Raw genomic sequence first — 27,879 nt, forward strand, 5'->3', positions numbered from 1 at the left:
TGGGGAGTGTACCCAAGAACATGTATAGGGTTGGCAGACAATGGTCCTATAACTTTATGTGTATGATCTGAATTCCCAGGTGTATAGTGGAGCTGACAAAGGGCAAGGTTGCTTGGTCACAGCCAGCTACCCAGAGGGACCGAGTAGTTGAACCTGTGGGCTCGGGACCATAGTCGCAGAGGACACTAAGCTCAATTGGCATAACATACTACACAAAACATAGTTATACCTCCTACTGCGGTGAGTAGCGGCTGGGATTTTAAAAGCTTGCAAGCTGTCATCTAGATGCAATGATCGGTCTCTCCTCATCCAGAGTCGAGAGGAATAAAGAAAACCAAAAATTCATGGAAACAATTAGTCCTAGCAACTGATACACCATCCAATCTGCAGTCTATACAACTATGAGTCCAGAAGAACTAGATGGTGCCTGGGTACTACTGGCATGATCTATGGAGGAGATCGTTGATAGACAGGGAGAACAATGTAGAACAAAACTCAGAATCATTTGGAAAGAAAAAAAAAGGGGGGGGGGCGTGGGACCAAGTTTCATGGCTCGGCAGAGCCTGGTAGAACCACTGAGACTATTGCCACTAGCTGCCGTTCAGGTCTGGAATTGAATGCAGGCCTGTGGCTTCCAGCTAAACAACAGACAGGCATATGAGTTGAACATTTACCTGAGGTAGATACACTCCTTGGAGAGAATAATCATGGGAGAAAGAAGGGCTGCTCAGGCACAGGGAGACAGCTCAGGGGATAGGAGTACATGGAGGCATGGACACAGGGAAGAGGTAACTATCGGGAGGAAGTGGAAGGGGAGATGTTGCATTGTTGTAAATTGTGGTCAATGTCATGAGACAAAGTGTATGTCAACTGCTGTATGGAAAATGTATTTGCTCTGTAAATTTTCACCCAAATCACACACACACACACACACACAAATGGCAGAAAAGGAAGAAAAGACCAAAACAGATGTCAGCAGAGACTCTGAAACTTGCTCTTCAATGGAGAGTAGCTAAAGCAAATGGAAGAAATGACAAGATAAAGGAGCTGAACAGAAGATTTTAAAGAGCAGATTGAGAAGAAAGTCAATTATTATAACAAAAAGTACAAACATTTGGAGTTAGAAAACCTAAAGGGAAGAACACACTTGGTATTTCTCAAGTTGAAAGAACTGAAGAAAAAGTTCAAGCCTCAAGTTGCAACACTGAAAGATTCTATGGGCAAAATATTGAATGATGCAGGAAACAGTAAAAGAAGATGGAAGGAATATATGGAGTCACTGTACCAAAAAAATTAGTCTATGTTCATCCATATCAAGAGGTAGCATATGATCAAGAACCAATGGTACTGAAGGAAGAAGTTAAAGCTGCACTGAAGGAATTATCAAAAAACAAGGCCTCAGAATTGACATAATACCCATTCAGCTGTTTCAACAAATGGATGCTGCACTGGAGATATTTACTTGTCTACGCAAATTTAGAAGACAGCTATCTGGCCAACTAACTGGGAGAGATCCATATCTGTACCATTTCAAAGAAAAGTGATCCCACAAAATACAGAAATTATGGAACAGTATCATTAATATCACACAAGTAAAATCCTGCTGAAGGTAATTCAAAAGCAGTTGCCACAGTATATTGACAGAGAACTCCCACAAATGCAAACCAGATAATGAAGAAGACATGGAAAGAGGGATATCATTGCTGATGTCAGATGGATCTTGGGTGACAGCCAAGAATACCAAAGAGAAGATTACTTATGTTTTACTGACTATATAAAAGCATTCGACTGTGTGGCTCATAACAGATTATGGATAACACTGAGAAGAATGGGAATTCCAGAACATTTCATTAGAATGGGAATTCCAGAACACTTCATTGTGCTCATGAGGAACATGTACATAGACCAGGAGGCTGTCATTTGAACCGAACACGGGGACACTACATGGTTTAAAATCAGGAAGGAAGTATGTCAGGGCTGTATCATTTCACCATACTTATTTAATTTGTATGCTGAGCAAATAATCCAAGAAGCTGGATTATATGAAGAAGAACGTGGCATCAGAACTGGACGAAGAGTCATTAACAACCTGTGATATGCAGATGACACAACCTTGTTTGCTGAAAGTAAAGATGGCTTGAAGCACTTACTCATGAAGATTAAAGACTATGGTCTGCAGTATAGATTACACCTCAATATAAAGAAAACAAAAAAGTTTACAACTAAACTGATAAGCAGTATCATGATAAATGGAGAGAAGATTGAAGTTGTAAATTTTCAGTTACTTGATTCCACAATCAACACCAATAAAGCAGCAGTCAAGAAATCAGACAATGTGTTGTACTGGGCAAATTTGCTACAAAAGACCTTTTTAAAATGCCGAAGAGCAAAGATGTCTCTTTGAAGACTAAGGTAGGCCTAACCCAAGCCATGGTGTTTTCAATCATCTCATATGCATGTGGAATCTGGAAAATGAATAAGGAAGACTGAAGAAGAGTTAGTTGATGCCTTTGAGTTGTGGTGCTGGCGAAGAATACTGAAAGTACCATGGACTGCCAGAAGAACTAACAAATCTGTCCTAGAAGAAATGCAGCCAAAATGCTCCTTGGAAGCCAGAATGGCCAGACTTTGTCTCACCTACTTTGGTCATATTGTCAGAAGGGACCATTCCCTGGAAAAGGATATCAAGCTTGGTAAAGTGGAGGGTCAATGAAAAAGGGGAAGGACCTCAATGAGATGGAATGACACAGTGGCTGCAATGATGGGCTCAGGCATAGCAAGGATTGTGAGGCTGGCTTAGGACCAGGCAGTGTTTTGTTCTGTTGTACACAGGGTCACTATGAGTCAGTTCCACTTGATGGCACCTAACAAGAACAAAAATTTAGAGACAAAGAAAAGAACAAGAGATCAAAGGTAAAGAAAGAAATGAAGCTATCAAAGAAAACAACAACCACAAAACAGAATCATAAGACATTAACGACAAAGAAGTAGCAGGTAAGTCAAGGAAGAGAATGAGGGTCAGAAGAGCTTCCAGAAGGGGTTACTTGGTCAAGTGTCAGATGTGGCTAAGATAAAAAGATAAAATTCAGAAGAACTAACTGCATTTTCCTCTGTAGGGCAGTTCCACTCTGCTCTAAAGGGTTGCTATGAATTGGCATTGACTCAACGGCTGTAGGTTTTTTTCTTTTTTATGGTTTTGAAACTGCATTTCCTAAGTAGAGCCTTAATGATAATCTCTGGAGTCTTTAATAGCAGGGGATTGAAAGTTAAGTTTGGAAGTGGTTAAGGAAGGAACAAGTGGGTTGTGACAAAAGAATAGCTGATTCCTTTATATCAGATATCATATGAGATACTTGTTCCGAGATTTAAGAATAGCTTCAAGAATAAAATTAGTCATTCCATCAGAAAAATAATACTAACGTCAAACTAATAAAAGTCAGAAGAAGCATCTTCTTAAACAAACCTTTGTCAGTAACACAGAATATAGGAAAAGTAATACTCCGAATTTGTTTCCCCACATTGAATACTGGTCCAAGACAGCATCTTTTAATTCTGACAGACTTCTGAATGATCTTTTGCTGGAGGGAAAAAAGAATTAAGTATTAGTTTCATGATTAGATGAGTACATTTATAAATTGGGAAGTTTTAAATTGTCTTATATATTAAAACATATACATACAAACACGAGAGTTTTGTGTTTCAAATTTTCTAATACAAATTTAGTTGTTAAAAACTAATGGTGATAGCTGTCATTATTAATTAATATATAACATTAATATATAGATTGCCCACTTGGCAGCAGACTTCTGCACCTCTTATGTGAATATCTAGTATTGATAAATTCTTCAATAACATACATTTATTTAGAGAAGAGAAAGATCCTTTTCAAGAGGTGTTTCAGAACTAAAAAAATAATTTTTTAAAGACTAGAAATTATTTAACAAATATCTAAATGCCAAAGTATATATATATTTTTAGAAGAAATTAGTGTTAAACTCCAAACCAAATGTCACCTATATTCTTTTAACATGTCCATCCTTCCCTTTTATTTAATAAAAAGTTTAAATACTCTAATGAAACTACGGGTACTTTGAATGAAAAGTATAGAAAGAATATTTGGGCAATTAAGGAATAATTCGATTATTTATCCCATTAAAACTCTTTATGTTCACTCTAGACAGAGAAATATTAAGTTAAAATAATTTTTTAAAATTGTAACTATGAAAAAACTTTCAATTTTTTAAAAAGGTATATCTGGATAATTAATTAAGGAATCAGAATTTAAGTACACATTTACAAATTATTCTTTTTTTAATTTAAAATCTAATTAATCCTCAAGCAGTGGATTTCAAATTCATGTTTAAGCAGTGCAATATTATATAAATCTAAGTACCTTTCCACATTATGAACAGACTTAAAATGGCAATGTGTTCACAAGGTAAGTATTTTAAATGTTCCAATGTTACTTACTTAATTAATGCATGAAATCGCTCAAAGCCAAGCTCTTCGACAGCCAAGGCAGCTATACATAAAAGACACTTTTCAGCACTACACATGGCAAATAAATGACACAAGATACACACAGCAGGCTGTAAATACTTTCAAGCAATCAAAATTGGTCCCTATTTCCTTACTCCCTTAAAATTCTCAGTTTAGTTTCAACTTTATTATAACATGAATTTATATTCAATATCTTAGTTACTACAACTAAAATGGATGTAACACTGAGAATGTAGAAGGGCAATAAAATAATAAACATTTCATTCCAATTCAGTTATGCTAGGATAGTTCACAGAGAATGAGAAATTATCAACAATCATAGTGCTTCACACATGATTGTAATGTGTCCTATAATTTAATCTTTCAATTTATAGATTAATGTAAAATCATCATCGTAGTTAATTTTTCTCTCTTGTAATATTAAATCTTTAGGTTTGCTACTTAATTATTAAACAAATGTATATAAAAGAGGCATAGCATTTTGAAAGTACACAGGTTCAATAACTACTTTGTTTCCTCATTTATTCATATAATTATGGAGAAGTTATCAGTAACTTATACAAAGAAAAAAAATCAAAGAAATCATTTTAATTAAAGGTAATGTTTATTGAGAACTTAACTAAGTACCAGGAAATGTTCTATAGGTCTTACCTCATTTAATCCTCACACAATCCTATTATCTCCATTTTATAGAACAGGAACCCCTGGTACAGAAAAGTATCCTCCCAAGAGCACACAGCAATAAATAGCAGAGCTGAGATCTGAACCCAGATAGTCTTAGCTCCACAAATACAAAATCTTTAAAGATATGACACATGAATCAAAATGCCTACTCTAATTTATCAAAATGAACAATTTCACATATATTTTGTAAAGCAAATCTTAGTATTCTCAAACAAATTCTCACTAGAGAGTTCAGGAGATTGATTCTTTATTAATTCAAAATCAAATTTACAATTTAAAATGTCACACTATGCTACTGTTTCAAAATCTAGTTTCAGTTTTCAAGTGTTCCAAATTATTTTTTAAATCTTTAGAAGTCCAAGTAGATTAATATAAATAACCATTTGAATTATGTGGGAAACAAACTGAATTTGAACCTGAGTATTCACTATTGCATACAAGTGTGCACTACCAAGAAGCCAAAACTATACACACCACAAAAGCCAATGAAATTAATGATTGAACAGAATGTATTGTTAACAGAAGGGGTACGTCTTCACATTTAAGATTTTAAGAATAAAATAAAAATTCTACCTAATCTTTTCCAAACTATATTAACTATTCTGCTGTGCTTGATTATCCCAATAGTTTTACTAGGCTATGAAAGTAGACATAAAGATAGTAATTTACAGAAAAGAGGCAGGCAAATAAAAAGCTTAGCAGGCAAGGATGGTGGAAAAATATAAAACACAAGAAAAGTAACATAGCTGGGAATAAAGGAAAGAACAGGTAGAACAGATTGTTACATGAAATAAAAATTTTAACATCCATTCAGTTCATCTGTCAATATCTAAAATAAATTCTCAAATTTTCAGTTAACAAAACTTTCCAAATTTACACAGTATTAAACATTAATATATAGACTTGCTTTAAGTACATATTCTTTAATATACGTTTTAAGATAGTTCAATGATTCCTCTCAAAATCTTAATATCCTAAATAAAATTATTAAACATATTTACATACAACTCAGTAAAACCCCAAAAATAATTTTAAGCTGATCTTAATGTATTTATGACTATCATCGCTGCAGACATTTTCTACTTGTCTTCAACTGTCATTTCAACTTTTAAAATATGTTAAATTCTTTTTCAAAGGCTATGCTTGAAAGACTGAAAAGGAAACGTGATTCAATTTTTCAAATTTAAAATATTATTCCTTGCAAAAATTATTTTAAAAATTATTCTCTGAGGCAGAGAAAACACTAACATCGATCACAGAGACATTTCAACCCAGGAAGGAAATAGTGCCTTGTATATAAATCCAGGAGCTCTGGTAGCATAGTGGCTAAAGCACTTGACTGCTAACCAGAAGGCTAGGGGTTCAAACCCACCAGCCAATCCTCGGAAGGAAGGTTGGGCAATCCTACTTCCGTAGTGATACTGCCTTGGAAACCTAAGGAGGGGTTGCTATGAGTCGGGGCCGACTCGACGGCACATAACAACAACAACAACATATAAATCCTAGATGGAAAACAAGATGACTATCAAGAGCAATCAAAATTTACTCTCTAGAAATCAGGTATCTAATTTCTTCAAAAACAATTTCTCTAGAGACTAATGGAATGAACTATAGGTAGGACAAGTCACTTGTGCAATATAAACACTTGGGACTACTAATTATCAAAAACTATTTATAGCAAGATAATTTCCTAACAAAGAAAAACAGAAGAGCAATGCTTTTATCTAGCTTACAAACTACCAGAAGTCTCCATTTCACTAGTGCAGTCTGGTAGATGTTAGGTCAAGAATTTTCAAAGACTAACGACCACAATACATACACAATCTTTTATGAATAATAAGAACAGTGGCTACTTAATTTATTTTAAAAACAGAAAAACCTTCAATCGAAATATGAAAAACTTAAATAAAGGCAATTTATAATTAAAACTACCTTAAAGTAATCTATATAAAGTAACAATGCATAAAAATTTCATGAGGGGAAACCTTATCAGTCTTAAAAGTGCAATGAAGGAGAATGTTCCCATCTTTGCAATAGAAAGAAACTAAAGACATATAAGAAATTTTCTGATGTTAAAAAAAAAAAATCATTTTTTTTTGTTCCAAATACCAAGGAAAACATTAAGACATCTGAAACTAAAGCATATAGAAATATATTCTTTGAACTTTTTGAATGAGGGTTCTAAAACTCAAAAGACTGTCATCAAGCAAAGATAATAAGAATTTCTGTAAAAGTTTAAGAGATGCTTTTTTTTTTTTTTTGCTTTTTTTAAAAAACAAAAAACTTAATAAATCTTCCAGTTTAATGGAAGAAAACTGAAAAATTACAAAGGCTCATGAATTAAGCTAAAAAAAGAGATATGAAAATTAAAATTTTTTTTCTGAAAAAATTTCAATAGTTTTATTAAAACAAAGGAACAAGAAATGATGTCAAGAAATCAAAATGTATCTTACAAGAAGGTTCCACTTGGCGACTAGACTCTGCAGGACTCCCAGAAATACCAGCAGTTTCTTCAGTTGTCTTTCCTCTTAACCATGAAACCAAGCAGTATGATCCAGAGTTGTCACAACAAGCACTTTCTAATATATCACACAAGGTATGACAAAGGAGTTCCTTCCGCTCTTCCTCTAAAAATAATCAAAGAATAAGTTACAATGGTTTTCTTTGAAGGTGGGAAAAATCCTGTCATAAGAAACAATATTGAGAATGTGTTGATTTAATAATAAAAAATCAAGCATTTTAAGTCAACATAAAAAATATATTTTAAATTACGTTTCAGAACAATGTGCTTGAGGGTCAAAATATTACCACTGTTACAGTACTACTAATGATTAAGAAAAGAATCCTAAAAAATGTAGAATTAAACATGATGAGAAAGAATATGCTACTTGGAATAATCTGTAGAGATGGTCCTTTTCATTAAGCTGCAAATGTAGCATGTAGCATTTAAGCCATGCAGTTTTCTTTATTGCAGAACTAGGCACTACGCAAGGACCTGTTTAGAGTACTTTTTTTCCATTTCTGTATTCATCTGATGTCTTTGCTCTCTCTGTCCCACAGGGTAAGGACAATGAGATAACACACCATCAGCACATACAATACCACAATTCACTACAATAGCAGAGGCTGAAGTGACCATGTGGCATAATACAAAAGCTGCTGAAACTGTATTTCTATTACAGAATTTTATAGAAAATAGCACAAATGCCCAGACCACTTCTTTTTGAACCTTAGTAACCCTCCTCTTTTCAAGTAGTATTGTTCAGATTACTCTCTAGAAGTAGTGACAACTTTCTGAACTTTAAAAGAAAACAGATATATGCACATTATATGTAAAATTTTGTGCTACAAGGCGTTCTCTGTCTTTCCCAATAAATTTAGATTTCTTGAAAGGCAGGAACTGTGCCATCCACTTTATAACCTCCATAGCATTTATGACAATACTTTGCAATTTGTTTTTATTAAAGTGAATATTTCCATGTGAGAACTTTTGCAATTGTATTAGAGCTTAAATTCTAAAGCACTTGGTTTGTGGAAGGCTGTGGTCTACAATGGGAGCCCTAACTCCATTTTAAGTCTTTACATAAATTCAGACATCATTTGAGTTTTTTCTGATCATAAAACCAATAATGTGGCTAGGCCCAGGGTACATAGTCATAAGTCATACCCAGACCATGATGTAGCCAGGTAATCAAGCCCCAGAACCAATTCTGTAATCCTTTTTACACTTCAATTGTGTACATATCCCAATCCTGGTCCTTTACCCACTTTTCTAGTCCTGGCTCCAACAGTGAAGAATTGACCTGTCATCAGTTATGATTTTGTGATGATGTCCTTTGTTTTTGATCATATATAATTAGCCCCATGGCCCTAGTTGGTGAACTCCTTTCAGCTTCCATACTATGTACATGCTGATGGTTTCCCTCATCCTGGAAGATTGTGTTTATTTTGTCTTCATCCTAAGGCTTAAAAGGGTCTCTACAAAACATGTTTGAATCTGGATTCTTTTTTCCCCTAGCACACAGCTTATTAAAAAGTTCATGTTATTTTTCTTTTTTTAATTTTTAAGAAATAGTTTATTTTATTTTGTTTTAAGAGCTTGTTTTAAATTCAAAGTTACACGTACATTTAGTTTCATTCTCCATTCGCCATGTCCAACCCCAACCCAGCCTCCTCCCCTACCTACCCTGCAACACTTCCCTGTGCCCATCATAATTATGCACTTCTGTTTGTCCTGCATTTCCTCAGTTTGAATGTTGGTCCTTTGGTGTCCCATGGTTTATTGCATTAGGGGATGCATTACCATTGAAGTGTGTGGGTGCAACATCCTGGGTTGAGTGGTCTGCATGTACATCTCGCTAACCACTGGGCGAGAGCCCACCCCTGGGGGTGAGTTTTATTCCAGGCACCGAATGTATTTCAGCGCCATAGTACTGGGAGTCTCATCAGACTTCATCTGACCAGTAATTCTGGTCATTATTGAGTTTTTGGATTTTGTTCCATGTTTTCCCTCTCACTCTATCCAGGATCTCCAGATTTGATCCTTTACTGAGTGGTTGGCATTGGTAGCCAGGCACCATTCGGTTCTTCTGGTCTCAAGGGCCATCATGTCCTACGGTTAATTGCTTCTAAATGCCCCCCCCCTTTTTTTTTGGTGTGTCGTTCTTCACTTCCAATGCTGGGAGACCATTAGCTGCATATAGATGGCTGCTTGAAAGCTTTTAAGACCCTAGTTGCTACTCACCAATGTAGGATGTGGAGCAACACTTTTATGTATTTTGTTGTGCCAACTGAGTTTGGTGTACTATGGTTCTGAGGTAGTAGCTCTATTGGATCTCTCTCCCATAGTGTTGGGATGTCTGTAAGGGATTACTCTGTGTCTGTCTTCTATTTTTTCTGTAAGGACTGCAGGTATTTTGTATCACTGGTGTCTGTACAAGAGTAGCCTCAGCTGAGTCTATCCTTGGTCTCGCGTATACCTCTATTCACTGTTATTCACTGTTAACATAAAAGTTCATGTTATTATAGTATCTCTCAAACAGTTTCTTCCCTACTAAAATTTATTTTGTCTTTTCAGCTATTTACTAATACAAAATGACAGTGATATTTAACTCTTAAATTCAAAATCATTAATAGATTCTACGGGCATGATGGCTGTAACAATGGGCTCAAGTATAACAACAGTTGAGGATGGAGCAGGATCAGGCAGTTTTGTTCTATTGTATATGAGGTTGCTAGGAGTTGAAACCAACTGGATGGCACCTAACAACAGTAACACGGGCAAGGTTTGAAACATAAGCTAATATGTTCTTATGTTTAAAACTGGGATGGTAGTATATCATACCTTATTTCAAAAGTTATTGTGAGGGCCATACGAAATTGTGTAAGTGAAGGAAAGATCTATGTAAACCATCAAGTGTAATGCAAATGTTCATTATCATCAGGCAGCACCATATATCTCTCTGACTTTATCATGTTGCAGAAGCTAAGATAGCTTCATTTGTGATTTAATTTAAACACTGCAGTAATATTTGCATTGTGTACGGTATTACATTAAATGATGCAGGAATACAAAGGTAATTCTGGGTTCTTGCTCAGAACTAAGTAATATAAAAAAAAAAAACATGAAAATAATTACTCTTTAGGGCATGTTATCATCTAATAGACCAAAAAACCCATTGCCGTACTCAAAGTTAACCCTATAGGACAGAGCAGAACTGCCCCATCAGATTTCCAAGGCTGTAATGTTTAAGGAAGCTGACCGCCTCATCTTTCTCCCACTGAGAGGTAGAGTTTGAACTACAGACCTTTCATTTAGCAGCTGAACACTCAATCACTGTGCCACCAGGGCTCACTGATCACAGTTCAGTGAAAGGCATCATGGTTTAGAGAGAGACCAAAGGTTTTGGCCTCCGTTACATTATCTTGTCTTATATTGCTTAGTTAACAAAACCAAATTTGGAAATATTCTTTTAAAATTTGAGGTCAATTTTCATGAAATTAAAACAAAACAAAATCATACCATTTATAGCTTACTTTTTAAGTTAATTTTAATTAAACTGTTGCCAGTAAATGCCACATAGATCATCTAAAGGATGGAGTAAAAGTTTTTAAAAGAGTTATCATACCTGGGCAATCCCTCCAAGATGACTTCTCAGAAGAAAACAGGAGCTTCTTCAAAAGAAATGCCTTTGCACAATTAAAGCAATGAATATTAGAAAGCATTATGAACATACTTCACATCATTCATTTATTTTTAAATGGGAAAAACTAATTTGTGCCTCCTTTCTGATATTCTGAATTATTCTATTAACATTTTAAATTGTTCCCCTTCACATTCAACAGTACCTGTGCAGAGTTATTGACTCAGAACATACCACTATAAACTTGATTCTAGATCCATAAAATGCTGCTTCTTCTATAATACATACTTTCTAGCAAATAGAAGAAGTGATTTAAAAATAAAAGACACATAACTGGTAACTACAGAAACCTACTGCTCCATTCACAAACTGTAAGCTCTATGAACAGGAGCATGTGTATGTTACTCTTAGATTTCTTAGAAGAAAAGAAATGTAAATAAATACAAAGTGATACTGTTCTTTTAGTTCATATCTATAACACAAAAATACCACTGTGAGAGTCATCTCTTGACTATAAGGAGTTGCTGACTTCTGGTTTAACTCAAAACAACTATTAAGATTCAAATGAAAAAATACATTTTTTTTCTTTTCTTAATTTTTGTCCTTTTCTTAAGTGAGTCAACTGTTTTACACTGGTGATTTGATAGCAAACAGTTCTGTGTAGAACACTATTTCCTTCACAAAGTGCAATCCAGGGCTATCTTCATCTTAATCATCTGAATTGTCTAAAATTCAGATTCTTGATTCAAGTGAATCCAAATTGCTGAGGGGCAGATTCAAGAAAAACAGGTTACCATGGTGAAAGTTATTCTTATGTACTATATGTAAAAAGCATTAATATACAGATGAAGAGAACTGCTTTTGGTCAGAATCTGAGTTTGCATTTTGATTCCACTACTTTACTAACCAGAAATAGTAATAGCACAAACTTTAAAACTTGAGGATTAAAACTTTAAAAGGAAGGATTATATGAAATAATATAAGTAATGTAAATAGTATAATACTTGGCACTTAATATGCAATCAATGCAAAGTATTCTAACAAGAAACTAAATAATATTCTATAGTATTCCAGCAGAAATAAAATCTACACATACTACCATCAAGTACTTCAGATTTTTCCCCAAAACGACAACAATCATAAAATTGAGTAGTATAACTCTTAGAAAATTTTGGAAAAGTGAGGTCAGAACACATTATTTTACCACTAACGTATCCACGTTTGATATACTACTTCTAATTTTTTTACACCCGTTTTTAATTTCATTACAAGTGAGAATCATAATGAGTATGTGATTATGTTTTCTTTTTTACCATTTTCCAACAGAATTCATAACTCTCATTCTTAATCACTAACTACCTGTCAAGCTATTTATCACATTTTATTTATACATTATTTAATGTTTAAATTATATTATTGTATACTCAGGTAGTTTACCATTTTTTTTTACATATAAAAACCCACTGCCCTCAGTCAATCAGGACTCATAGCAATGCCTCCTTGGGTTTCTGAGGCAGTATCACTACAGAAGTAGATTGCCCAACCTTCCTTCCGAGAAGCAGCTGGTGGGTTTGAACCGCCAGCCTTCTGTAAGCAGTCAAATGCCTTAGGCATATCTGTCTGTCTGTCTGTCTATCTATCTATCTATCTATGACCTTCTTGAACATAACCTTTTCCATATGCAGAATTTTTCCTTAAGAAAGATTCACAGAAGTATAATTATTGCTTCTAAGTATCTGCATTATTATGGTTTCACGAACAATGTAAAATTCCTTCCCAAAATCAAAGTACAAATAACGGAGCAGTATAAAACATCATCACCCCACTCATATATACACTGGTCATTATAGTTTTGTATTAAAAATGAGAAAAAAGAATCTACTTATATTTTTATTTTCTTGAATTACTAGTAAAGTTGAACACCTTGATAGTTTTGTTGTCCAGCATATTCCACCCATTATGATTGCATGTTCATGTTCACTGCTTATTTAATCAGCAGTATCTACTAAACTCTGGTGGTGTGGTGATTAAGTGCTCAGCTACTAACCCCAAAATCAGCAGTTCCAACCTGCCAGCTGCTCTATGGGAGAAAGATGTGGCAGTAGGCTTCCATAAAGATTACAGCTTTGGTAACCCTGTGAGGCAGTTTCACTCTGTCCTTTAATAACGTAGCTATGACTTGGAATGAACTAGAAGGCAATGGGTATTTTTGTTTATTTTTCTATTTTGGTGGTACAGTGGTTAAAGTGCTCAGCTGCTAACCAAAGGTTGGTGGTTTGAACTCACCAGCCAGATCTGCAGGAAGAAAATATGGTAGTCTGCTTCCATAAGAATCAGAGCCTTGGAAATCCTATGGGGCAGTTCTTTGTCCTATTGGGTCGCCTTGAGTCAGAATGGACTCCACGGTAGAGGATTTGGTTTTGAGTTCAGTATCTTAGTGTTTTTCTAAGCAAAACCAAAAAAACCCAAACTCACTGCCATCGAATAGATTCGACTCATAGTGACCCCTCTTTGGGTTTCTGAGACAGTATTACTATGGAAGTAGATTGCCCACTCTTCCTTCCGAGGAGTTTGAACCTCTAGACTTCTTGTTAGCAGTTAAATACCTTAGGCACTACATCAAGCAATTTGTATAAATTCTCTGTATAAGAAAGACAATCTCCCTTAAAATTTTTTCACTGCAAACAATTTTTTGAACTTGGAAAGTCATTTTTTTTTTCTTAGAGTTGACAAATACTTTCTTTTAGTTTTCCTACAGTTTAGTAATACAAATAATATATTTGAGATACGGTATGAGTTGATCTAAATTCTGTTGTTTTCTCCCTCGAATTGCTAATCAGTCATACCAATGGCATTTATTACAATTTTTACTTCACCACTGATTTTGTAGTTACTCCTCATAACTAAAATCTCATATGCAATCAGGTCTACTACTTCAGTATTTATTCAGTTCCATAATTACCTTTATGTCTCTAATAATACCTTCATGTTCTAACTTTTATAGTTTAAGACAGTTAGTATCCAGACTTGTTCATTTCTCTTAATGATTTAGTTGTGACTTTTTAATTGAAATATTTATACAACAAAATTCTTTTAGTGATTGAAAAGATTTATGACTTAAACTAAATTACTATAATTAAATAAAGACAGGTGTCAGGATTTTGAACATTACAATTATCCTTTTGTTACAGGGCAACTCCACTTGCAAAAATAAGTAGCATTTTTGAAATATAAAACAGGAAATTCCTGTGGTATGCCTAACATTAAACTATATTCATAGACTTTCAATAAATATCCTGGGATATTATTACTGGTGAAGATGGGACCTGCTTAAATAACCTAATTTGTACATGGACAGGACAAGAATCGTCAAAGTCAGACAATATTTCTACTAGCAACCAAAATCTGCCTTAGTTATTCTATACAACTACTTCTAAGTACTAAATTATAGTTAAATTTCACTCTTTATATTCAGCAACTCTGAGCCCGGGTTCAAATTTAATTTTTATTTAATTCACTAACACAAGAAAAACATCTACTTTACTTTCTAAAGAAATAAAATAGTAAACCATTATAGAGTCCAAAATAATTTTTGGAATCTACCATGGAAAGAGAATTTGTTTTTCCTTTGGAGAAACATATTTTTAATTTAACAATGTAAATTTATAGAGCACAAGGTTTGACACATAAATTTGTTTTGCAAGTAACTGTTTAGGAATGCATTCTTTATGCTGAATGAATAATAAATATCACATTAAATATGTATTTTCAAAATGTGCTGATTAAAATATAATAAATTCTAACTGCTTTTATAACAGTTCTGAAGTTACATTGCTGTTCACAAACATAAGCATCACATTAAAATGAACATTAGTTCTTGGTTTTAATGAAGTTACAGTTTATATCAAATTAGTCATTTGAAAATAAACAATGTAACACATCAAGAATCAAAATCAAATAAATACACTCAGATAAGCTATATTTTGTGCAAAGAAAACACTTATTTTTGAAATTCTGTTTGAAATCAGTTGCTACTAATTTCATTTAGAAAGACCAAAGCTATAGCCTAAAATAGTATATACTTTCAACTTCTTTTTAAAATTGGAAAATTAGATCATGAAAAGAGTAACTTGTCTTCAACTTTTGGGAAAAATCATTTTCACAGACAGAACAAATGAGAACAGTACAATCACTATCATGTACCTTTCTACAGCATAAAATGCTATTATTCAATAGGGTCTTTGTTTTAGAAAAGATGTCATAATCAGTAATGCTTAATTTTCAGAAAGTTAGGGAACATTTGCTTTGTCTTTAAAATAAAATGGTACTGCTGTGCAACTCACCCATGCTCTGAATCTGTTCTTTTTTGACACTGTTATAGTAATTTACATGTGCAAAAGTTAAGTGTTAACTGATCATGTCTCATAATAATACTGAACATAGACATTAGAAAACAAAAGGTATAAAGAAATGTTTGAGCACATCCCTCTAAAGAGTTGGTAAAGTAGTCTATGTTACCTGAACGGGTGCAATAACAGCACAGGGGCCACCTTCAAACTGTTCTAATGCAGATCCCTCTGATTCACTAAACACAAACCCTAAAAATAAAAGCAAGTAGCAAAGATTTAAAATGTCATTCAAGTAGCGGCTAAAAATATATTTAATGTACTTTGCTTTGAAAGATCATTTATCACAATAGACAAATATCTGTAAGTAAGTCAGATGCAGTGGTTCTCTACTTTTTGAGGGATCAAGGAATCCTTTACCTCAAAAAAGGTATGGAACCTATATTCTTTCTTCCAAATGCACCTAAGTACACACACACACACACATACACACACATGCACTTTTTTACCCAGGGACCCCTCTAGATAGATAATGTAGGAACTTTAGTAATTAAAGGGGATGAAATACGACTTTTAAATACTCTAAATTAAATACTTATAATTTACTCTAAGGAGGACTATATAGTCTTATCCACTGAATTCAAATGGAATTTTTAGGACCTTTCCATGCAGCAGTGATACCACCTCGGAAACCCAAGAAGGGGTCGTTATGAGTTGGATCTGACTTGATGGCAGTGAGTTTGGTTTTTCGTTATCACTACAGAAGTAGACTGCCCAACCTTCCTTTCAAGGAGTGGCTGGTGGGTTTGAACTGCCAGCCTTCTGGTTAGCAGTCAAATACCTTACGCACTATGGTACCAGAACTCCCTCTGGAATAATACGCAACAAAATGCAGCCACTGCCATGGAGTTGGATCCAACCCCTCCTTGGGTTTCTGAGGTAGTATCACTATGGAAGATTGCCCAACCTTCCTTATGAGGAGTGGCCAGTGGGTTTGAACCACCAGCCTTCTGGTTAGCAGTCAAGTGCCTTAGGCATTATGCTACCAGAGCTCCCTCTGTAGTGATACTGCCTCGGAAACCCACGGAAGGGTTGCTATGAGTTGGATCCAACTCCACAGCCATGAGTTTTTTTCCCCATACAGCATACATGTTTTTAATCATTTCAATCTTTGAAAAGAAACATGAAATGGCATCATAGACAGTAAATGTGCTCACACGATTCTATCATAATTTAAATATTAGCCAACTAGAACTGACTGATAGCAGGTAGTAGAAGCTCTCACAAAGCAAGCATATAGCAGAGTGCTGAGCCTGAAGTCAGGAGAATTGAGTTATTATCTGTATAACTTGAGGGAAATTATTTCACTTCTTTAGTCCTCAGTGTTCTTATTTTTAAAATGATCGCTTCCAATTCTAACATGCTATTGCTGTTGCTAAGGCACTGTGGTGGCAGATGGTTAAAGTATTCGGTTGCTAATCAAAGTTCAGCAGTTCAAGCCCACCTGCTGCTCTGTGGGAGAAAGATGAAGCAGTCTGTTTTTTGTAGATTTACAGCCTTGGAAATCCTATGGGGCAGTTCTACTTTGTCCTATAGAGTCACTTAATGGCAGTGAGTGGTTGTTGTGTGGTGGGAGTCCATTTCCTAGTCTGTACTCTTAAGGGAGCTATTGCCAAGTCTTTTCTCCTGAGGAACTGGAGCTATTTATTGGTGGGCTCGAACTACCTACAAGCACTTCACCACTGCAGCACCAGGGCTCCTTTCTAACATGCTAGGAATCTATATTGTCTCATTAATGGTTATAATTCAGCCATTCATTCAACAAACATTCAATAAACATCAAATATTATACCAAACACTCTAGGAAATATGCATGAATGACACAGTTCCTGGTCTGAAGGCACCAACAGTCAATGTGAAGACATACACACAGATATTTACTAAAACAAAAAAAATAAATGAATGCCATAACAGAAGTATGAACAGAGTGCTGTGGATACAGGAAGCAAAGACTTACAATGCCTAAGTCAAGTCTTAAGTGACTTTGAGGCTGCTCTTGAATAGGAGGAATCTGTCAGGAAGAGAATGGTGAGAGAGTAACATTTCGGTAAAGAAAAAACCTTCATTAAAGGAACAAGTTTTTGTAAGAGCAGAGCAATTTTATGGATCAGTAGAAAATTGAATGTGGCTGGAGGGTAGTATGTATTGAGTTAAAGTGGAGGAAGAAGAAAGAAGTTGATAAAATAATACTGGGAAGAGCCAGACCATGACTCAGCTGGATAAGGTCTTTTAGTAAAGTGATCACATTATCATTTTTTTTTTAAGGACAGGAATGAGGAAGAGGTTGTTTCAACAGTCCTTCAGAGATAGTGATGACCCTAATAAAAGCAGTATCCTGTAGAAAGGAGATACTATGTTCTATGCTTCTGAGACAAAACATCAAAGCTTTGATGAATATGTACATGTAGGGCACTGGCTGGGTACAAAATAAAGTAAAGGTATCTCTGAAGTTCCTAACTAAAGACACCAGCTGACAGCAACTGAAGAAATACTGCAGAGGATATCACTCCCTCCCACCTCTTTATCTTCAATCTTTTTCTCCTAGACAGCATTTAAACATTAAAGAAACAAAAACCAAAACATCCTCAAGGTATCCCCCCCCCCCTCAATCTCCAACTACCATGCTCTCATTCTTTTCCTCTCTACTAGTCTCTCTACTCTAATAGTCATCTATGCACACTGTCTCAATTTCCTTATCTCTCAACCAATAACAATCTGGTTTTCAACCTATGGCTGCACCAAATTTCTGAAAAAATGTTTGTCCTGTGGCTTCATTGCTCCCTTTTATTCCAAATTTTCCATATGTTTCTTCTCCATCAGCTCCTTTTAAATACTAACGTTCCCCATGTCTTCGTTTTAGGATCTATGCTTTTTATTCTGTAGTTTCTTTCTGAGTAATCTCATATACTCCAGGACATTCACTACTGGCTATAATCAGGGAATCTTCAAATACAGCCTGTAACAGAACTCTAGACATAGACAAAGTCCAAAATTCTTAGCAAGGTCCTGTATGATCTGCCTTCTGCCTACATCTCCTACCTCTTCCTTTACCACTCTTCTTCTTTAGAGTACAGGCTTGTTGGATTTCTTTCAGGTTCTCAAACGCTCTATGTTTTCTCTCTCTCCTTTTTAATACCCATTGTACATATTGTTCCCTCTGCTTGAAACATTTATTTGCTAACTCTTTCTCTGAAAAACTCTCAGTTATCTTTTAGGCTTCACACTAAGGTAAGGTAAGGTCTTCTTGGTTAAACCTCCAAAACATATCTTGAATCTATTTCTAGCCCATCTGTAGTTCACCTTCTACTTCAAATCATCATCATCTCTCACCTAGGTATTATTAAGAGTTTACAATCAGATACCCCATTCCTTCTACTTTCCTTCACCACTCTACTCACCATAGAGTTGACAGAGAACTATTTTAGAAATGGAAATCAGATTTTGCTACAGTATGCTTCAAACATTTCAATGCCTTCTCACTACAGTTAGAATGAAACCCAAACTCCTTTTAAAGACCTAAATGATGGTACATAATCTAGCTCACATCTATCAATCCAACCTTTCCTCAGGTCACTCTTGCTTTAATTATAAACAATGACTCTAGGTTCCTAAAAATACCCCAAAACTTTTCCTGGGGCCCTGATGCTTGTTGTTCACTCTACATGAAATGTTTTTTCTCATCTCATCTTATGGCTAGGAATCCCTGGGTGGTGTAAATGTTTAACACTTAGCTATGAACCAAAAACAGCTTGGCAATCTACTACTGAAAAGTCACAACCATTGAAAACTCTATGGAGCACAGTTCTACTATGAAACTCATGAGCTCGCCATGAGTCAGAATCGTTTCGATGACAATTGCTTTGGTTTGTTCCTATGGCTAAATACTTTTCATTCTTCAGGACTCAACTCCTCAGACTGATGCTGTTGTTGTGAGTCATAGCGACCCCTCCTTGGGTTTCTGAGGCAGTGTCACTACAGAAGATTGCTCAACCTTCCTTCTGAGGAGTGGCTGGTGGGTTTGAACCATCAGCCTTCTGGTTAGTAACTATGCTACCATGTTGTTGTTGTTGTTGTTATGTGCCATCGAGTCAGCCCCGACTCATAGCGACCCCTCCTTGGGTTTCCGAGGCAGTATCACTACGGAAGTAGGATTACTGAACCTTCCTTCCGAGGAGTGGCTGGTGGGTTTGAACCGCCAGCCTTCTGGTTAGCAGTCAAGTGCTTTAGCCACTATGCTACCAGAGCTCCCATAGTTCCTAACTATGTTACCAGAGCTCCTCTTCAGAGGGATATTCGCTGGCAAACCTATCTAAGGAGGCCTATCTATTATCTTCCAGTACAACCAATACTTATCGTAACCTATAATTACATCACTGTTTACTTATTTATTGTCTGTCTTTCCAAAAAGTATCTTGCCTCTTCTATTTACCACCGTTTTTTCAGTATGAGTGAGTTTCTTTCTATAAAGCAATGTGCAGTTTGAAAAATATGAGACAATGATTTAGCAAAATTTAAAAGTGGGAAATATAGGTCTAGAGCTCTGGGCAGAGGTTAGGATTAGAGATAAAAATCTGAGCAATATCATTCAAGCAGGGCAGTTAAAATGAATGAGTAAATGTATAACAAAGATAACAAAGTTGGGAACATTAAAAAGTGGGCAAAGGCTAAGTCAGCAAAGTAGATTAACAAGGCCTGACACCTCAAGGAAAATAACTGACAATATTTCTGCCAATGATAAAATCTCAAGCTTTCAATGATAATTAGAATTATGGAAAATTGTATCCATGACTTTGAGCCTGACAACTCCTCAATACTCAGACTTTTCTGATGGGATCAGTGGCGATAGTTACAACCATGGCTTTTGATGTCATATAATGGAATGTATTAACATTTAGAAGGTCTACATAAATCACTGAACTAATAATTTCTAAATGACAGATGCATGCTGTTTAAAATTCACACATAGATAAAAGATCCACTCAGAGTACAAGACAGACCAATGGATTTCAATGTAACTGTGTACAAAAAGTTCACTGATATAGTTCTGATTAGTTATTGCAGTGCAGTCCTTGCAACTAACCTTTAAGAATCTACCATTTGTCAAGTTTTATTATGGTATCAAAGAAGAATATCCATCATTATCTGAAAAGGCTATTACAATACTCCTACACCTTTTCTAATTACCTATCCATGTGGGGCCTGTATTTTATGCTTCCATTTCAATCAAAACAGTATATTGAAACTAACTGAATGGAGAAGCAAGTGTGAGAATGAATACTGCTGTCTTCTAATAAGACATATCAAAGAAGTTTGTAAAAATGCAAAATAATGTCAGATCTCACTAATTGCTTTATCTTTTATATTGAAGTCCTCAATAAATTTTAAGAGTGTAAAACCATTCTAAGCCCAAAAACTTCAGAACTACTGACTCAGGGGAAGAAAATTTTAAGGGTTCTAAATGAAATACATTGGCAAAGAGTAAGTGAAGACTAAGGAGGTACTGCTACTCACTAAGAGTAGGGGAAATGAGAGGGAGTAGAGAATTGAGGCAAGTGTTAATTCTGAAAAATGCAAAGAAAGTTGGCAAGGATAAAGAACAAAGAGAAGCAGGAGGGCTCAGCTAAGGTTTAGTTCCTAAATTTGTTATTAATGTTGGTCACAATTTTCTCCAGTAGCCTGGGAGTAGAAGTAAGATCAACAAAGTATTAGGAATAGGTAAAGTGGACAGGACAAATTTGATAAGGCAAGGAGGAACTAAGGGTGCTGGTATTCCATTAACATAATCAAATCTGAAGTCCCACTTAGGAACAGAAAGACATGAAGCTAAGAGAACTTTACTTGTTACCTACCTCTTCTATTAGAGAATAAAGAACAAGGAAAGGGTCCCTAGTGATCTACCCAAGTGGAAAGGCAAAATCAGTGTGTATTAATAAATGTGAATGAGTAATAAATTCTTGCCTTCCTTAAAAATTCAAACAATGAAGTGTTTTTATACTCTGGATATTAAAACTTCATGGAGAAAATTCTAGTAAGACCTACTTTATGCCAAATCCTACTAAATTCCAATATACATTTTTGAGTGTGTTACTGATAATTGATAAAAGCTATTAGAGCCTAAAATTGTCTGCTAAAAGCCAATTAAGTATTCTATCCTAAAGAGGAATATACTAAGCAGGCTTATCCTTTTATAATAAAGTTTCATTTGAGTTTGATGTTCTTAGGATATACTTATGTTCCTTGTCAAGTATTCTCACACCAAATTATTTTCCTTGTCAAGTATTCTTACACCAAATTTTCTTCTGAGCTTTTAAACTGACTTATCACAAAAATGGCTTTTTTTTCCTGATTAGATCTAAAATCACCCATCTAAAATATCTGAGCCTAAATAATTTTGTATCATATTCAACAATGGTATCTAGCACAGAAAATCTTTCTCAGTTTCACGTTTTATAGCTCATAATTAATTTGAACCTGAGCTACAAACCTCTTTGCCATTTTCCAGTCTCTTATTTTCATATGAATTACTCTACATATATACATTTTTCAAACCCATTGACAACTACTGCCTCTACAATTCTAACTTCATAAAGGCCATAGATAGACTACGTTTGATCATTACAAATTAGATGATCTTAGTTGAGTCAATTAGCTAAAGTGGATCTTAGGTTTCGTTATCTATGAAAATAAGGACTAATATGCTAGTCCTTTACTATCTCTCCTGACTGCTACAAGGATTAAATAAGATTTTGAAAACTACAAAGCATAACACAAATGATATTAGGATAGACACTTCAAAGTCTCTGAATAAATATATAATTCAAAGTACCAAGAAATTAACTATGTCATACCAGCTTACAATTTGCAAGCTTGAGAAAACGATGTTAGGTGAATTATGATTTAGGCATGTTAGAGAAAGGAAAATCTGTACTTAAAAAAAATGAAAATCTTCTATTAAAAATCACATTTTGAAATGATGTGATCTACAATAGTAATTAATTCTCACTTTAGAAGAAAAATTAATCAAACAACTATATCATTTTATTACATCAGTAAAATGTTAAATCACTTTTTAATAAACATCCAAACATGCTTTTGAAGTTTAAGCCAAATGTATTAACTCCTAAGTACATCTAAAACATTAAATCTCAATTTTCTCATACTATATAACAAAAACAGTCCTATACAGAAAACATTAAACTCTAATTTCAATCAACTACAGCCCCTACTCCCCCTTTGTCCAAACACACACACACACACACACACACACACACACACTCATTGAACTGCTATTAATAGCAAAATCAGGTTTCTCCCTTTTTGGGCACTCTTGAAGGAAAACAATAAAGTAACTTAAAGCCTGGAGGAAGGGGAAAAGGGAAGAAATGTTTTCTGAGAGGTTATAATCTGGATTGGGGTCACTCTGTTTTCATAAAGTTTTACAGTACAGACATGTTCTTATTATCTACTGCTTTTACTACAATGGCAGAGTAGTTGAAATAAGACCATAAAGCCTATGGTCCTTTACAGAAAAAGCTTGCCAAATACTGATCTAGATCATCAATACTGAAAGAGAAAATATATTCCCAATAAATCAAAATGTTTTCTTTTATAGTAAGATTACTACTTCTTCTCTCCTATCTTGACTCTTATTTTGGACCTGCTGGGATGGCGTTACTCTGGCCACATTTTTCACATCTTCAATACTACTATCCAGGTCCAAGTCACCCTCTTTTCTCCCTGGACTACTGCAACTGCCTCTTAGATCTGATCTTCTTGTTCTCCCTTAATTCACGATAACAATCTAGCCTCAATCATGGCAGCCCAGATGGATCCTTTAAAAATCTGTCAGATCATGTCATATCTTTACTCTCTAAACCTTTCAATGATCCCCTACCCCAATTTCATTAAGAATAAATGCCAAGGTCATTATAACAGCCTATAAACCTTTATATTAATCTCCCATTTCCTCACTTATCCTCTAGCCACAAAGTATTCTTTTCCCAAATATCTATGAAACTAACTCAATTACTTAAGGCACTCAAATAAGGCCTATCCAGGCCAACCCTACCCTGGAACTCCCTATTTCCTTAGCTTCTAACTATTATGTATACTTAATTTAGGTTTATGTTTACTGTTTATCTTTCATTCTACCCCCTGAGATAAAGTGCAAGGACCTGGAACACTGTAGTGGCCCCTCCTTGGGTTTTCCAGACAGTATCACTACAGAAGTGATCTTCCTTCCAAGGAGTGGCTGATGGGTTTGAACCACTAGCCATCTGGTTAGCAGTCAAATGCCTTAGGCATTACAGTACCAGAGCTCCTTCCTGGAAAGAAGGGAGGGAGTATAAATGGTGCTTGGTGCTAATGAACTAAGCAAGTGAAAATATGTGCTTTTCTTTAAAAATTATTATTATAAGCATTTGAGCAGGAGGGAGGCAGGGAGGAATAGAGAATAACTTCTAAATTAAACAAACAACTCCAAACCTTTAATTTTCTAGTTGAACCCCTTTAAAATAAAAACTATCAAAAATATACATTTTTTTTTTAAGAAAAAGATTTGCAGAAGAAAGCTATTTAAAACTGTCAATTTAATTTTTGAAAAACAAACTACGTGCCACTACTGAAACATACTGTTTTAATAACCATTTCAAAATATTTAAACTTGGTCAATCAATATAATGGGAGCTCTGGTAGTATAATGCCTAAGGCACTTGACTACTAACCAGAGGCTAGTGGTTCAAACCCACCAGCCACTCCTTGGAAGGAAGGTTGGGCAATCTACTTCCATAGTCGGAAATCCAAGGAGGGGTCACTATGAGTGGGGTCTGACTTGAGGGCACGTAACAAGAACAACAATCAATGTAACTTCACACATGGAATACCTCTAGCTATAATTTTATACAGCCACTCCTCGGAAGGAAGGTTGGGCAATCCTACTTCCGTAGTGATACTGCCTCGGAAACCCAAGGAGGGGTCACTATGAGTCGGGGCCGACTCCACGGCACATAACAACAACAACAACAACATAACTTTATAAGCATTTACTCCAAACATCTTACACCCCAAACTTGCTTCCAAAACACAAATGAGATTGTGGTAGTCAATTCGAAGCAGTTAAGACTACGAAATAATGCCAAAGTTGATGTCACATTACTAAGGTAGTAACATAATGTAGCAAATCAGTGTCTTGTGCCTATCCCCACAATCCCAAATGACTGCCACGGCAGTTGTTAGCAATGTTTTCCGCTTCTGAGAATGAATAAAGACAACAGTTAACATACCAAAGCAATAACAGCTACCCTCTGATTCAGAGGTCATACTATATGTATTTGGTTGCCTTTAAATCTTAATAAATGTAAGACTTTGGAATATTACATATCCAAAATATAACTGTACTTTCTGAAAAACAATAAAAGAAATCTTGTATTTTTAAATGGTATTAATTGAACTAATTTTGTTAAGGAACTTCTGCATGACTAAAGGTGGCAGAACATTCTAAGACACCATTATACATTTCTACTTAAAGAAGTGTTTATCCATCAAATGATATACAATAATATATTGTATATTATAATTCCCAGGTCAAGGCATGAGAATAATTTCTGGTTTAATCCACGATTAAGTACTTTTAAAATTAATACAGCAATAGCTGCCATTTACTGAGTGTTACTGTATGTCAGAAGTTATGATCAGTGCCTAAATGTATTTACATGATTTTTAATCCTCACGACAACCCAATAAGGTTGTTATATTATCTGCATTTTATATAGAAAGAAACAGAGGCTCAAATAAATTTAGTAACTTGAGCCTAGAACCCAAGTCTGCCTGTTTCAAAGCCTATGCCAAAACTATTATCAGAACTGCCTCCCTGAACTCTCCTTAAATTTGCATTATAATATGAATACTAAGGAGGCTAAATATTACTTTATTCTACATAGCAAGACTGGGAAGGAAGGTTGGGCAATCTACTTTCGCAGAGATACTGCTGTCGGAAACTCAAGGAGGGGTGGGGTCGCTATGAGTCGCAATCGATTTGAGGGCAGTGAGTTTTTTTTCTTTTGTACCTAATAAAATGTGTAAAAACATCAAACTAATTACATGTGGGGTTTAGAAACTCAAAAAAATAAAACAATGAAAAGAGCTATATTAGGAGTTGGGAGACTTGGAAACTATTCCCAGTTCTACCAGTTTGTGCAACGTGGGTTCAATCATTTAACTTTCACTACCTATTTTTCTTATGTGTACAAGGATGATGGACTAAATAACCCAACTGACTGTAATATACCAACCATGCTTCTACTTGTGTCACCGCTTAAGACAGACCTATCTGGGAAGCAGGAAGAGGTATTTCTCACAAAATACAAATATTTTGAAATTGGAATTCAGATTTACTATGCCAAGATTTCCAAAAAGTGGTACCCTCTAAATAATCGTTTTAATGATAACAATATTAAATAACCAAAAAACAAACCTACTGCTATCGAGTCGATTCTGACTCATAGCGAACCCCATAGGGTTTCCGAGGCGGTAAATCTTTAAGGTGCCCTGTCTTCCTTTCTGCGGAATGGCTGGTGGGTTTGAACTGCCAACCTTAAGGTTAGCAGTCAAACGCCTTAAGCACTGTGCCACCAGAGCTGCTTTTAACAATATCAATTAGCTATTACTTATTTGGCTAAGGTGTTTTACATGCCATATGCATTACCGATCCTTCTGACTCTTAAGGCTAGGCTCTTAACTTTACCTTACCTCACCATAAGCTTTCTTAAGTCACTTTAAGTAATGTGTCTCTTGCGTTTTAATAACAAAACTTACAAATTAGTGATATTTACTAGTAAAAAGTGCCCAGTACAGACACTAGCACAACGCGAGAACTGAATAAATGGTTACTCTTACTTCATCATTATTAACAAGACTTCTTACATAACTCAAAATCCTGTCTGGGTAACATTACACCAGCACAGGAAGTGCTGTGATCCACATTCATTTTAAACTGTAATAGATACCAAAGCATCCCCAAATTAGGGATACTTCGGGCCGAAAGCACTCTGAAACAAGCAACAATGTGCTTATACCGACTGCCGCTCCTAACCACATACTAAAATGCAAACAACAAAGTTACTTTCTGGATTTACCCACCTTGACTTTCCTTTGAACTTCGCACTCTAAAAATACGCTAAAACATTAACAAAAATCAACAACATAAGCCTTGCTAGGGAATATATACCCAGACCACCATAGCACTTCTTGAGAAATTGACACTGGGGCACCGGGCACACATTCAGTGTCACGCAATGCAACCCAACAAGGGCCGGACAGCAACCCAAAGTGTCAGAGGCATATCGGGGCCCTTAGTGGCCAGCTGTAACCATTCTCACACTCCACCTGTCCACTCCAAGTCAGACAGATGTTTCTGGAAAGTCCAGTTTCAGAGCTGACCATTGGGATCGGGAAACAGTGCTGACCAAGAAAAGGGGCTGAGGAGCGAACCCTCAGAGACAGACTTTCGAAGAGCAAAAGAAGCGACGGCTGGAAGTGTGAGCCTAGACTGGGTACCTTGCGTCCAGCGGCAGAAGATGGTGTCAGAGAGACCGGGGCTGCTCTTGGTGCCCCATACCAGCTCCATCAGCTCTTTAGTCAGTTCGGACATGATGGGGTACGAGCGAGCGGGTCTTCGCTTTCAGAACTCCTACCCCGGAACATGGGGAAGGAGAGACTCGGGAGTTAGGAGTTGCGGCGACTGCGGTGGCAAATGAACTTCAAGGTTAGATCGGAGGACGGCAAAATAAGAAAGAGAGCTACATGCGGGAACACAGCGCCTGTCAAGCCCGGCAGAGAGGAAGCGAGGAGTTTCCCGTACCGGAAGTGCCAGAGCCACTTCCTGCTCTTTAGTTCCGGCCCCACACCCGGGAGGGCTCGGCACCACCTCCTCGGAAACGGAAGTCGGGGGCGGGAGGAGAGGCAGTGGTGTGTGGTGGTGGTTGTTGGGATGTCTGAGCTCAGCCACGGGCTCTTTGATGAGACCCGTAGTTTTTGTATTAAGAGGGGACATGCCGAGGGTGTTAGCGTTATTTGTACCCTCCAGGAACACCACCCCTCTTTCTGTGCAGTATTTTGGTCTCAGTTGGAGGCTCAGGCCAAATCCCGAG

General features: G+C 35.9%; 1 protein-coding gene across 1 annotated transcript in view; it reads right to left on the reverse strand.

Moving 5' to 3' along the window:
- Nucleotides 1-27,380, reverse strand: part of LOC103193245 (ubiquitin carboxyl-terminal hydrolase MINDY-3-like) — a gene marked incomplete at its 3' end in the record, with an annotated part of 68,883 nt that extends 41,503 nt beyond the window's left edge. The window contains 6 exon segments of the mRNA XM_007936403.2: nucleotides 3,464-3,578; nucleotides 4,471-4,522; nucleotides 7,638-7,811; nucleotides 11,313-11,373; nucleotides 15,846-15,925; nucleotides 27,287-27,380. Of these exon segments, the coding sequence (XP_007934594.1) occupies nucleotides 3,464-3,578; nucleotides 4,471-4,522; nucleotides 7,638-7,811; nucleotides 11,313-11,373; nucleotides 15,846-15,925; nucleotides 27,287-27,380 (576 nt within the window).
- Nucleotides 27,381-27,879: the final 499 nt, after the last annotated feature.

This window comes from Orycteropus afer, unplaced genomic scaffold (genome assembly GCF_000298275.1).
Source record: "Orycteropus afer afer isolate SDZICR_OR568_19922 unplaced genomic scaffold, OryAfe1.0 scaffold00035, whole genome shotgun sequence".
Lineage (NCBI taxonomy): Eukaryota > Metazoa > Chordata > Mammalia > Tubulidentata > Orycteropodidae > Orycteropus > Orycteropus afer.